Below are 14,109 nucleotides of genomic sequence, written 5' to 3' on the forward strand. Positions count from 1 at the left end.
TGACTTCACTCTCATTTTGTTGTTGAGACTGTTCTTGTTATGCACCAAAATAGTATGCTCTAAAAAACAACTGAAAACACCTTTTCTACTAGACACAAATCTTCCTCTCTATGTAACAGTAGATATATTTCTTGTAACACCGGTATACGGAAAGAATGCTGCTCGAATTTAAGTGGTTAAAAGATAACCCAACCTATTGGAGTTCGATTTCTAGTGTCAAACAGGGCTGTTATGGCAGACTGCCCATTCCTTGTTGCACAGTTAGAGAGCAGAGCCCTGGCAAGATCAGCATGCATATGCAAACATGCACTAAAAAACATACGTTGACATATAGTTAAGTATTCAGAAAAGGCACTAGGAGACAAACTAACCTGACCAGGGTCGTTGTACCACAGTTCATCATGAAGCCGATCAGGATGTGCTTTTTTCCGTTTAATTTCTCCGACCACGTCAAGAGTCTCAGAATCGGAAGAGGTAGTAGACAAGAAATCGTCTGAATCACTGCTACTCTCTAACGAAACAAAAACAAAATATGAAATCAGATTGGGAAAAACTTGCCACAAGAGTGGTCTTACTTTCCAATTCCGGACATGAGCACAGCTAACTATTCAATTATTTACACACAAATCAACATCCATATTAGTTGCTGATCCCTAATTATCCAAGCCTGTATGTTGCCTGGTGTGATGCATCCCTACTATAGGTGTCCATCATTTGCTATATTCACACCCCACAAAAAGTCACCCTCAATAGATAACTCATGGACAACTGTAAAATAAGGCTGTGGGCCTGAAAAACATGAAAAATGGTAAGTTAAAAAAAACTGTAAACTGCAGTTCATCTGATTGAATTGAGAGGATTGTAAAACTCGATTATTTTTCATCAACAAAAAGATTTGTAGGGAAAGACTGTGGGGATCAAGTGGTGGAAGGCTACAGGTTTCTCCACAACATGACCATTTCCTACTCTCTCATCCAACAATCACACTAGATCATCACGCAAACTGGTTTAAAAGCCAAAAGTCCTATTAATTAGTGGCCAATTTATAATTCAACATACAATTTTCAACCCAGAGGGACTATGGCAGTTGAGAGGCATAGGGATGGACACAACTAACCATTCTCAAGAAAAGGGGGTGGGAGCCTTCAGGACCAGGGGGGGCATGCCCTCTAATTCAACTTCCTAATAGAATAATAATTTGGAAATCTGGATATAGAAGTTTCACATCTTTTATTGTAAGAGACCATTTCAAGGGCATCTAGGCATCATTAAACCTGAAAGGGAATCCATTTTGTTACCACAACCCCTACAGAGAGAGCCCTCTTGAGAGCATAAACAAACGTCTTTAAAACAAGACGGTAGTGATACTCACCTATTACATCATCAGCTGGCTTTGGTGGTGCCCATTTTGGCATGCCTGCTTTGGCCTGTTCTTGCCTCTGTAATAATTCTTTGTCAAACCGTTCATATAAATCCCTCAGCTTACTTGTTCCAACAACGGTGGACTCGAGCTGTGGATAGAGTGAAAGCAAATGTTTGTGTAACAGCACTGCAGGGTCTACGACTAAGTTCCTAGGACTATGCTACAGAATGACCAACCTACAACATTTTATACTTTATTTTAGTAATTTGATTTACTGCTTTTACATCAATGAAAAGTCCTATGATTAGACCACTTTATGTTATATTAATAATGCAACAGTAAACTGTTTAATTTTAGTCACTTTCTTACAAAATGCAACAGAATTTATCACCGAATAAACAAGCATGTCTGTGAAGAAGGCTTGTGAAAAGCCAGCTTCAGTGCATGCATTTGCAGAGCCCCGAGACATTTTGCAATTCAGACGTGCTCCTTTTCGAACAGCAACAAATCCTATTGCTTTTGTCAATGCAACATGTTGCCCACTTATGGCTATATTAACTAATGCTGCAAGGCAGCTGTGTATTGTGGCCTTGCTATAGCACCAAACTTGCATGGTACTTGTAGCATCTTCCCCAGTCCGAGTACTTGCCAAAGACTACGCCACACATGGAGTTTAGTATAACACGCCTTTATTTTTCTGTGTGTAACCGCAAACAACATTCTAAACCTGCATTCACTTGACCACCCTCTGATCTACAAGGGTTCCGTCATTACAAACTCACACAACACTACACCTACCCTCTGTTAAAAAAGTACTTTTTTTTTTACAAATGTATGTACACACAAGCATAGCTCTTCAATGAGTCTTTGTGACGCTTTGATCACACATCATGACTGTGTCTTCGGAAACTGGAGACGGGCATTAGCAATGTCCATGACCGGCGCTGGTGATATAGGAACAGCAGCAGTCAGGGGGCCTTCACTTGTCCTTTCAGAACCAGTCTCTACATTGACATCAGTGCCTGAAGAACGAGGATTCACATGTCGGAAATGCGAGAAATCTTGTGTAACAGACTCCCCAGGACATTGGGCAGACACCATGTGTCCTTCTCTGGTCACAACATGAAATGGTTCAGAATCAAAAGGAGCATCAGACTTTTGTTTTCTTTGCTGATAAGCAAGCACCCGATCTCCTCTAGTGAACGTAACCTCTTTTGCATGTCGACGCTTCTCTGCATAGGCCTTCATTTCCCTTTAAAAATCCAAGTCTTTCGTGCTGGTTTCTTCCTCAGTATTTTATCTTCTGTTAGTCCACTGAGGTAACTTGGTCGTCATGGATTTCCTGAACATCAAGACATCAAGGTTGCACGGCTTTCCCCTGTGGTTGAGTGAGGGGTTGAACGTTAATCTCGAAGTGTCGAATTTAAAATGGTTATAAGGTCAAGCATTTTCTAGTATCGTATCGTATCGTATCGTAAGGGGTGCTTGTATAGCGCACTGACACCATGGGTTTCCTGGCGCTGGTTGGAAATAGAGGGGACAGAGAGACTAACCAGAATGAGGGAAAAGCCAAGTTTTTAGAGATTTGCGAAAAAGGATCAAAGAATTAGAAATTTTAAGAGAAAGAGGGAGAGAATTCCAGAACTTGGGGGCCAGGTGAGCAAATCTCCGGCCTCCAGATCTGCAGAGCTTGTAAGAGGGGACAGTTAAGAGATGAAGATAGGAGGATCTCAAGTTGCGGGACGGGCAGTAAGGTAGGATAAGAGATTTTACAAAGATGGGACAGGGGCCAGCCAGGGATTTGAAGATGAGGCAGCCGATCTTAAAGGCTGCCCTAGAGGCGACAGGGAGCCAGTGGAGTTTGACGAGAAGGGGCCTGGCAGATTGCCACTTCGGAATCCCTAAGGCCAATCTCGCCGCCTGATTTTGGACCACCTGTAGTCTGCCCATCGATGTTTTGGGCAGACCATGGTAGATCGAGTTGGAAAAATCTAGGCGAGAGAGGACGAGGGCCATGATGACCTGCAGGAGGGCTTCAGGTGTAAGGAGGTATGCCACTTTCCTGATCCTGCGCAGTTGGTAAATGCAGGATGAGACCACGGTCCCCACCTGCGGCCCTAGGGATAGAGCAGAGTCAATAGTGACCCCTTAGCTCTTCACCGAAGCCACGGGAGTGGGAGACGGGCCCAGTTCCGCCGGCCAGAAGTGTGGCCACCAGGAAGGAGGAGCTCCGTCTTACCGGGGTTCAACTTTAACTGGTTGTGGCCCATCCACTGGAGAATGTGGGACATGGCTGACTGAAAGTTAGGAATAGCAGAAGGGGAATTAAGAGAGAAGATGAGCTGCAGGTCGTCCGCGTAATTGAACACGGTGACGTCCCACAGCCTCAGAGAAAGTAGAAGGGGGCGAAGATAAAGATTGAAAAGAAGAGGGGACAGAGAAGAACCCTGGGGGACCCCACAGAGCGACTGCTCTCTAGGAGCCCTGAAGGTACCCAGGCTAAGGGTCTGGGACCTGCCCGTCAGGAAGGATCTGACCCAGGCCAGAGCCGGGCCCTGGATGCCAGCCTGCTCGACACGGCGGAGAAGGATGTTATGATCCACCGTGTCGAAGGCGGCTGACAGATCTAATAATACCAGGGCCTGGGGCGTACCTTTGTCAACACCGTCTCTCAGGGCATCCAGCACGGCCAGGATCACTGTCTCCGTTGAATGGCCGGGTCTAAAGCCAGCTTGGTTGCCCTCGAGGAAGTTGGAGCTCTCGATAAACTGTGAGAGACAGGTGGTGACGTGGGCTTCCAGGATTTTTGAGAAAAAAGGTAAGAGAGAGATGGGGCGGTAGTTTGCCGGGACGGCGGGGTCAGCCCCTCGGTTTCTTCAAAAGAGGTACCAACACGGCCTCCTTGAAGGGGGCCGGCACCGTCCCGGAAGAAAGAGAAGAATTTAGCAGGGGGAGAATACAGTCAGGTAGAGTGTGGCAGATGTCCCTGAGAATGGAAGGGGGGCAGCAATCATCTGTACGCTGGACAGCTTCCTTAAGAGTACTCATGAAATGGTCAACAAGGACATTGGCCTGACGACAAAGAGGTGTGCTCTTCTGATGCTTCACATTAAGGTGGCTGAGAAAGTTTTTGATTCTCGACTGTTGGAAGGTGGGCCCGTTGTCAGACTTTAAGATTGTAGGAACACTACATATTGCGAAGAAGCCATCTAATCTCTCGATGACTTTCTAGATTGATAGATGAGAGATCTTCTAATAATGGAAAACTGTAGCATTCATCAACGATCAGCGTCAAGTAATGTCCGTTGTCAAGAGGACTGAAGAAGTCGACAGCAATTCTTTACAGTGCATGCATTGACAACTCTAACAAGTTTAAGGTGTGCTGATTGGGTTTATATGACAGACAGTTGCATAAATGACAGGCCATAAATTCCCTGTCTGTATCAAGGACAAGGGAGACACTCACACAAAACCAGGGTAATTGCTATGTAACAGGGAACAGCGGTTCCTGTGGACTGTGTGTGTAATATTACAGTAATTGTAATGCTCAAAGGCATGTAGTCATGGGAATGGAATATCAGAGAAAGAGTCAAAGTCATAAGCACCATGAGTTTCCAAAAGTACTTTTACTAAGCCTTTACATCAATCAATCAGACAGACAGTGAGCTCCGTGTCCCAAGTAAACCCAGAACCTAAAAAGGGAAGTGACAGTTGTTGATGTATACAAATAAAGGTTTCAAGTTAAACACAACGACCACAGGTAAGGATACCTGATGAGTTACAGTCCTCTAGTACAATCAAAAAGGCTGAAAGAGTGGTTCTTTTGTAATACAAGTCAATGGAGTTTCAACCCCAAGGGCAATAACGGGGTCTCATCAGGACCAAACAATGAGGAACACATGAAATAGAGTAACATGGTCTTGCTCGCCCTTGCTCCAACCGGCTGACTTCAGCAGCCGCGTCCAGTGGATCCAGGATGCACCTCCACTACTGGTACGATTGTAACATACGTTAAGCCTCCAAGCGGAGGCTTTGTCTGTAGACAAGCTTGCAGTGTATATATACCGCTGCTGTTTAAAAAAAATATATACATCTCTCACAGAGTAGTTTTTTTTTAAAACGGGCATTGATCGCCATCGCGGCTTGAATTCACCGCAACTCAATCTATTGTGCAGTGGTTACTGCCTTGAATTTCCATTAATAAGGCTGACGATCACCGCAGCCATAGAAGGTACTATTTGCTGTCAAACTCGGAATATAATCATACTTTTAACTCACAACCACAGCGGTTTTCACCACTACCCAGTACATTCAAGGAATCCGTCTATATATATCATACTGCCTTTACACACGGCAGAAGGGCACACACTGTTCTAAATTATTAGTTGCAATGCAGCTACGCTGTGACAAACACCAGAGAATTCTAGCCACCTCCCCAGTGGAGTATTTGTCCACCAAGTTTCACTATTTTCACCTCTTATAATAAATATAGGCAATAAATGTCCCACTGGTGAATTATCGCCAACATACTGCTTCTCTTTATAATTGGGGTTTCTACACACCAGAGAGTTTGAAGGTGTCCTTTTATACAAATAATCATTGGATAATTCAAGGATCCATATAACATTCATTCAGCAGTTGCAATTCCGTTTGCATGGAATAACACCTCCCCAAAGGGTGAGTAATGGCATTTCCTCCAATTTGTTAACAGCAGCAGCACATCACTTGAGCCTCCACTATAGCCTGTAATGACTCTTTTCCTCCGTTCGTTTTTTAGATGGACTATTGACACATACATAGTGTATGAACAGTTGTATCACACTCCATATCCCTACATGATAGGACTGTCTGTCTACCTGTCTCCCTCACATTGGAGTGAGTTACCATGTAGGATATCATTACAGTTGTATACATCATTCATCTATATGGCAGTATGGGGGGCCGCTCTTTCAGAGTAGCGGCAGCCAAACTCTGGAACTCTCTGCCCATATCCTTGAGAAGCCTTGGAGATCTCCTATCTTTTAGAAAGGCTTTAAAAACTCATCTTTTCCCCAGATAGGCTGAGCTACTGTTTCCATTGAGTACGGGTCAAAGCGCCAGGATGCCCTTGGTGGTGACAGGTCGCGCTATATAAGTATGCCACAATACAATACAAATACAATACAAGTATACTCAAAAGTTTCATCTCTTTTCTCCCCTTCACTGACAGTGCCCGGCTGGATCCTTATGCCAGTAACACTGGTCTTTCCTACACTTGGCTTGAGCTACACAATTTGTTGGTGTGCACCTCTCATACTGGTAGTCCATTATTCTCATTCCAGGTAATACGCCTGTCTGGCATTTTATCCGACAGGGGAAAAAAAACAAGTTACTATCCTTGTTACTCTATTTCTGGTGTTCCGCATTGTTTGGTTCTGATGAGCCTTTTTCATTGTGCTAGAGGACTGTTAACTCATCAAGCATACTTACATGTGGTCGCTGTGTATAAATTGAAACATTCCTTTGTTTAAGTCCCCAACTGTCACTTCCCTTTTTAGGGTCTTGGTGCACTTGGGACACTGAACACACAGTCCATTTGATTTATTGATGTAAAGAGAAAAGGCTTAGTAAAAGTACTTTTGGAAACTCAACATGTATATGATTTTGACTCGTTCTCGGATATACCATTCCCACGACAATATGCGATTGAGCGTTACAATTGCTATATTACAACACACATAGTCCATAGAAATCAATTCTCTGTCCGCTCTCTCGCCGAGATGTGGAAACCAGACCCAGTCTCTGGAGTTTATTTGGTGGCAACAATTCCACAATGTCCTTCATGGGCCAGTTCAACTATCTTAGAATAATTCCTTTCCTGAATAATGGACAGTTTATCTTTGACATGTTTAAACTTCTGGTATTCACTGTCATTGGTAAGAGGTGGAGGGTGTTTGTACCAAGGCTGATGTGTAATGTCTTTCAGTTTAAGCAGGTCACTATCTTGACTCACAAGAGTGAAAATTTGTTCCAATGAAATGGCAGTTTGGGTGCTCAATTTCACAATGAAATTTATGAATGCTTCAGCCATCTTATAAGAGGTGACAGGGCACTGTAGAGGCACTTGTGAGAAGAAGTCAGCAGGGGTTCGATCTTTCCCTCAACAATGGTGTAGCTGCATTCTTGCAATCGCAGACCCCAACGTTTAATGCGAGGAGGCATTTTTGCCTTTGGATTGCTAAAGCTGGTGAAGAATGTTTGATGGTCTGCATGCATGAAGGGTTTCCCATACAAGAAAACGTGGAAATGTGCACAAGCCCACACCAAAGCTAAGCCTTCTTTCTCAGGTTGTGAATAAGTACATTTAGTTTGGGACAAACTTCGGCTTACATACGCCACAATACGTCTTCGATCATTTAGCTGTCCACTGTGCTGGGCAAGGATTATTATCTATATCTATACTACTATTATAAAGAGAGAACTGTGTCCTTTGAGCCAGGTAAACTCGAAAAGTACACCACCAATCCAAACACCCAATACATCTTTGAAAACGTCAGGGCAAGCAGAAGGACATAGGCTATATAAAAACAAAATATATATGTTATAAGGGAAACGTAATTTTTAAGGGAAAGTAGTCCCTTAGAAGTAGCGCCAGCTAACGACGTGCGTGCTGATGCGTGCTGACATCACGGGGGAGCGCGGAAGCCGGAAGCAACACTCTGAGAGGAGCGGACAGGAGTAAGGAAGCAACACCCTCCAAGGTCCGGAGCGCGTAGAGAGCGTCGACATGTCCAGGGGAGCGCAGAGTAAGAGCGGACAGGAGAGTCGGCAGAAGTGGCCAGGACCAAGAAAACGAGCGCGGAGAAACAGCGGAAGCGACACCCTCCAAGGTCCGGAGCGAGTAGAGGAGCGTCGACATGCCCAGGGGAGCGCAGAGTAAGAGCGGACAGGAGAGTCGGCAGAAGCAGCCAGGACCAAGAAAACGAGCGCGGAGAACCAGCGGACATGAGCGTGGGCAGAAGCGGCCAGGACCAACAAAACGGGAGCAAGGAAACACTAAGTACGCTCTGCTGCTCCCGGCCGCTCTGCTGCGCCTCTCCTGCTGCGATGCTGCCCCAGCCCCCTTCTGCCCCGAGCAACGCTGGGGCGGGCTGCTAGTTATTATATTTAAATTTATAGAGCGCACAGCTACCCAAAGGTTTCCCGGCGCTAGGAGCAAGACGAGTGAAGGACAAAGCAGAAATGGAACACAGGGCCAAGTAATTAGGAAACCTATTGATTGAACAACCAACTCTTTAGATCTTTGCGAAATTTGGGATAGCTAGGTTCAGTACGAAGGTGAAAGGGGAGAGAATTCCAGAGTGCTGGAGCCAGGTACGAGAAGGAGCGACCGTCCACTCTAGCTCTTTTTATCCTGGGTATCTGGAACTTGTGCTGATTGGAAGAACGAAGGACACGAGGGGGACAGTAGTGGTGAACTAGGGTTTTTAGATAGAGGGGAGCAGTGCCAGAGTTGAAGTGCATGTAGCACATGGCTTTGAACTTAGTGCGATTTTCAATTCTGAGCCAGTGGAGGTTTCGTAAGGAAGCTGAAGTAGGGGATTTATTAGGTAGTTTGCAGAGTAATCTGACCGCGGCATTTTGTACTACCTGAAGTTTACGAATGACTTCCTTACTGGAACCTAGGTGCAGAACGTTACCGTAGTCCAGTTTAGATGTTATTAGAGCTTGGCCTACGGTTTTTCGTGTGTCCAGAGGAAGCATCTATATGATCTTCCTGAGCCATTTGAGGATGACAAAACAGGTAGAGGCAACTCTGACAGCTTGTTGCTTCATAGTCAAAAGTTCATCAAAAATGATGCCGAGGAGGGAGGAGCTACGACACCAACCAAGATGGCCGCATAGTCTCCCGGCTCCGCTGACCCCCGTCCTCTGCTCGCTTATCCTGTCGAATATCCTGATCTCCTACCCCGGATTTGTGTGGGTGAGCTAGTCTGCATCCTGATGGTGTGATCGCGGAATTTTTCTGATATTCTGGTGTGAAGTAACATCGAAAATGTTTTGAGGCCTAACCCAGACTGGAAGCCGGGGTCTCGATTTCTGGTCTACCCAGGTCCAAAGTGAACAACAACGGACTGCCGAGGGTGGTTGGGTCCGGTCCCTGGAACTTTCGAAAATTTCTCTGAACTACATTGCAATCATCAGCTGCCTGGTGCTGTACCTGAGGTGAGGCGACGGGTGGTGGGCGGTGCTTCGTCGCGGGGGCCCTGGCCCGGAGGCCCGGCACTAGCACCGCTGGTGCCCCGGGGTAGGGGTCCCGCCGCGCGTTGCTGCATGTTGCTGGCCCGTCCCTCACGGCCTGTTTCTGCTCCGGTGTATCCTGCCCCGGAGAGAGAGCCTCTCCATGGGGATCGTTATGCCTGCGGCCGAATGGAACCCGGCGGAACGGACTCAATGTGGCCCTTCCTTGCGGATGGTAATGGCGGAAGTTGCGGCGCTTTCGTTTTTATTTTTGTTTCTATGGCTTTTTTTCTCTTCTCTTATCTTTCTTTGTCTTTTTCTTTTCTGGGTCAGTGCAGTGGGTTTCCTTTGGTTTCAATCCCTGCTTTTTCATCTGTGCCTCAATTTTCGTGGTGTTTTTTGGGTCTTAGGGCAGGTAACTGCAGGCGCGAATTGACTGTAATATTCCTTCACATCCTGACCTCTTGTTTCAGCGCCATTGCTTTGATCGATTACTGTTTATTATCGATACGTTTACTATTCTGCCTGCCATTTTCGCTGTTGGGAAATTGTTCGGCACCTGATCCTTCCATCTTATATTATAAAATGAAAACCTTTTATATCCTGTTTTTCTAATTGTGCTGTTCAGTGGCCAAGAGTACGCTAACAGGGAGATTCTGCTCCCCGAGGTGCTGCATGTGATCAAAATTGCTCTCTATTAATCTAACTGCTTAGCGGCCGGCCCCCGGGGTTGTAGGCCCATACTTTTATTTGATTTAAATGACAAAGGTTTTAAAAAAAAAAAAATGATGCCGAGATTGCGAGCAGATTTGGAGGGAGCGGGTAGAGGACCTATCTGAGGAGGCCAATGTTGGGGGCCTCACAGAGTGGTGTTATTGCCAAAGAGGAGGAGTTCGGTCTTACCCCCGTTAAGTTTGAGTTTGTTGTCGTACATCCATTTGGCAATGTCATTGAGTCCAGAACGTAACGAGGATGAAGTGGAGTGTGAGTTCGCAGAAAGTGAGTATATAAGCTGGGTGTCATCAGCGTAAGAGTAAATTGTAAGCCCAGCTTGTTCCGCGATGATGGCTAGCAGGCGGATTTACAGATTAAAGAGTAAGGGACTCAAGATAGAGACTTGAGGGACACCATATTGCTATTTGTGAATTTCAGAGGTAGATGTGGGAGAGAGAACTTGAAAAGTTCTGTCCGAGAGAAAGCTCGAGAGCCGTTTGAGAGCTATACTGGTGATGCCGCAGGAGTGGAGTGTATTGAGAAGGATGGAGTGGGAAACCGTATCAAATGCGGCACTTAGGTCTAGCAAAATGAGTGCCACGGTTTCCCCTTTGTCGACCTGTCTACGAATGATCTCAGAAACACCTAAGAGTGTATATTCTTTAGAAACTCATGCCCTAAACCCAGATTGGGAGGTATGTAGGAGGTTTCTTGACTCAGTGTATATGGTGAGTTGCGTGTTAATGTGTTTTTCTAAGATTTTAGAAAAAACCGGGAGAAGGGAAATGGGGCGGAAATTGGAGGGATTTTCCGGGTCAGCATTTGCCTTTTTTTAACAAAGGGCCTATCATAGCATGTTTCCATGAATTAGGTACCTCAGCTTCCCTAAGGGACATATTGAGCAATTCTACAATGAGATTGAGGCTTGTGGTGTCCAAAGCATGTAGGATTTGCGGGGGGATGGGATCCATAGGAGACCCAGATTTGATAGTACTGATAATATTGCGTAGCGAAGTGATATCGAGGGGGTTCCAAATTGCTAAATGCCTATTTGTATTACTGGAAATGAGCTCTGGTGGGCCATGTTCAGGGGGGCTGACCGGTTCGGGATGTGCAGGAGGAGCAAGAGTAGGAATCAGATCATCAAAGTCAGCATAAATATTATCAATTTTATTGATATAAAATTGCGCTAGAGCATTACATTGAGTGGAATTCAGACATGGGGCTTTTGGCTGGCATGTGGTTCCAGAAAGTTCTTGCACTGCTTTGAAAAGTGCTTTGGGGCGATTTTGTGCATTCAAAATGGTAGAGTTGACATAGTCGTCCCTAGCCGTATTACAGAGCGCATGATATTTAGTAAGGGCTGATTTGTACAAGCGCTGATGCAGGGATCATACTGAGTGCGCCACCGCCGCTTTAAGTTTTTACATTTGGTTTTTTCCCTTTTAAGCGAATCGGAGAACCATGGGGCGGGGGGGGGGGTATTGCTGTTTATACTTCTTTTTATTCTGGGGGAGACATGCATTGACGGCAGAGCCGAGCCAACTATTGATGACCGCTTCCTCCTCAATGTTAGTTATAGTGGTGAGGGGCCTGGTGTTGTCAAGACACAGGTTGAGTTTGCTCAAGTCCAGATTTTTCCAATTTCTGGCCATTTGGGATGGCGCTTACCCAAACAACATCTTCAGTATGAAGCTTTGGCTCAAAGTAAGCCATTTCAGTTGTGTTCTCAATAACTTGTTTGACTTTCTGGAAGCTTGGCTCGCATTCATGTTACCAAACAAAAGAAACATTCTTTATGGTCAAGTCTCTCAATGGCGCACTGACAGTGGCAAAGTATTGTATATATCTTGAACAATGGCTGTCCATGCTAAGGAATGAACGCAACATGGAGAGATCTTGTGGGGGACTGGAAGTTGACAACGCTTCCAATTTAGCTGGATCAATGGTCATGCCCCATCAGAAAATATATGGCCAAAGAATTTCAACCGTGTCTTATGGAACTCACATTTCTCAGCATTCAAAGTTGAACCTGCACCAGCGAGCAAATGACACTTGCACGACTGCTTTATTGTGCTCCATCTGTGTACCTCAGAAAAACAATGTCATCACTATAAGTGTAAGCATTTATAACAGGCTTTATGGTACGTCAAATGACATCTTGAAACAGTACAGCTGCTGATGACCAAAATGTTTTCTTTTGTAACGGAACACACCAATATGTGTGGAAAAAGCTGTAATATACCTGCAATTCTCCTCAAGCTCCAACTGATAGTATTTATTCAAATCAAGGCAAGAAAATATCTGTGTACCATTTAATTGTTTTATATTGGCAATGTGCTGAACTGGATGTCATTCTCTTTCGATTGCCTTGTGCAGTTGACGCATATCCACGCAGATGTGTACAGCTCCTTCACCGTTCTTTTTTGGTACTAGCACTATGGGAAAAACCCATGGAGTTCGACCAGCGGAACGCTCGACGATACCATATCCGAGTAAGGATTCAAGTTATTTTTTAACTGCTTTAACAAAGGCAATTTGTTTGGGTCTTTGGGCAATAATGTGTAACTGGACTTTCATAGTCATGAGTTTTCCCAACCCATGAAACAATTAAATGAATACCTTGCTATTTCGTGATGAGCATTCATGTTACAGTTCAGGGACAACAGTCCCATTTTAGGATCTGTGCTGAAACGGATTAAACAGGCGCTGAACGCCATACCTTGAAGTACATGAATCGGTGCTTGTACTTCTGTTTTCTTGTGGTTTATTGGCGCTACAAATAAATCTGAACTTTAGTGGCGTTGACTTTAGTTTGATAGCGTAAGTGGGGGCAATGGAGACAGTTCATCATTTTTCTCGTAAGGCATACTATTTATTGGCATACCACGATCGATAAATGAAAGGTGTTTTAGTGTGATTTTCAGACAATGTTTGAATGACTTTGGAGCTTTGTCATGACCTCTTTTCTTTGACTGGTATTTTTCCTCACATGTGGCAAGTCCAACACGTGCAGGTTCTCCAAGTTAAACATCGACATGGCAGAAACCATCTGCTTCACTTTCATTTGCAGTAGATACTGAAGACTTGTTTGAAGAAGATTTAAATGCCAATCAACCCTTTTAGTGTTGATTTGCCTCAGCTGATGTGGTCACTTGGCCTTATGGGTGTGTCAAACATCATCGCTTCTGAACCATTCAGGCGGACATTTTGTCTTCACGCCATGGCACTTACAAAATGGTTCTCCTTTCCAAAGCCTTAGTAGATCTGCACAATGGTGGGACATTTACCTTCATGTGGAAATGAAAAACCGCACCTGAAGCACAACTTATTTTTCTGCGGAAACCACTCTGTGTCCCTCTGCCTTGTGTTTTGCCTCACTTTTCACGTTCATGACTGGCTCCCTCTAGGCACCTTTGGCCTTCATGTCAGCAGCCGGTCGATCGGCATGCTCTTCAGCTCTGGAAGCCAAGAGAACTTGTTCCAGACGAATTTGTCTGAATTAATCTGACAAGCATCAGTCAATCACTCTGAGGCATATAGCTTCATCATTAAATTAATTGAACTTCGAGTGTTTGATGAGCATATCTAGTCTCAAGAAATTCGGCAATGTTATCACCAGCTTTCTGTTGTTCTTGACTGAAGATGTACCTTACTTAACCTACATTCAGCATTGGATTGAATTTAAGATTTAAGGCTGCTTTGATTTGACTGTAATTTCGTCAGCTTGAGTCATTTCCTTCAGGACTTCTTTTACATCTTCAGCAGCTAGTTTCTTAAGATACTTGATAACCTTTTATTTGCTTCTTCTA

General features: G+C 44.8%; 1 protein-coding gene across 2 annotated transcripts in view; it reads right to left on the reverse strand.

Moving 5' to 3' along the window:
• DROSHA (drosha ribonuclease III) overlaps window positions 1–14,109 on the reverse strand; it is a 692,102-nt gene that overhangs the window by 432,871 nt on the left and 245,122 nt on the right. For both annotated transcript variants that reach the window (XM_086965123.1, XM_086965122.1), the window contains exons 5-6: window positions 1,373–1,511; window positions 372–511 (exon numbers count right to left, since the gene is read on the reverse strand). In XM_086965123.1, the coding sequence (XP_086821249.1) occupies window positions 372–511; window positions 1,373–1,511 (279 nt within the window). The remainder of the gene's footprint in view (window positions 1–371; window positions 512–1,372; window positions 1,512–14,109) is intronic.

Source organism: Lissotriton vulgaris, chromosome 4_1, assembly GCF_964263255.1.
Source record: "Lissotriton vulgaris chromosome 4_1, aLisVul1.2, whole genome shotgun sequence".
Lineage (NCBI taxonomy): Eukaryota > Metazoa > Chordata > Amphibia > Caudata > Salamandridae > Lissotriton > Lissotriton vulgaris.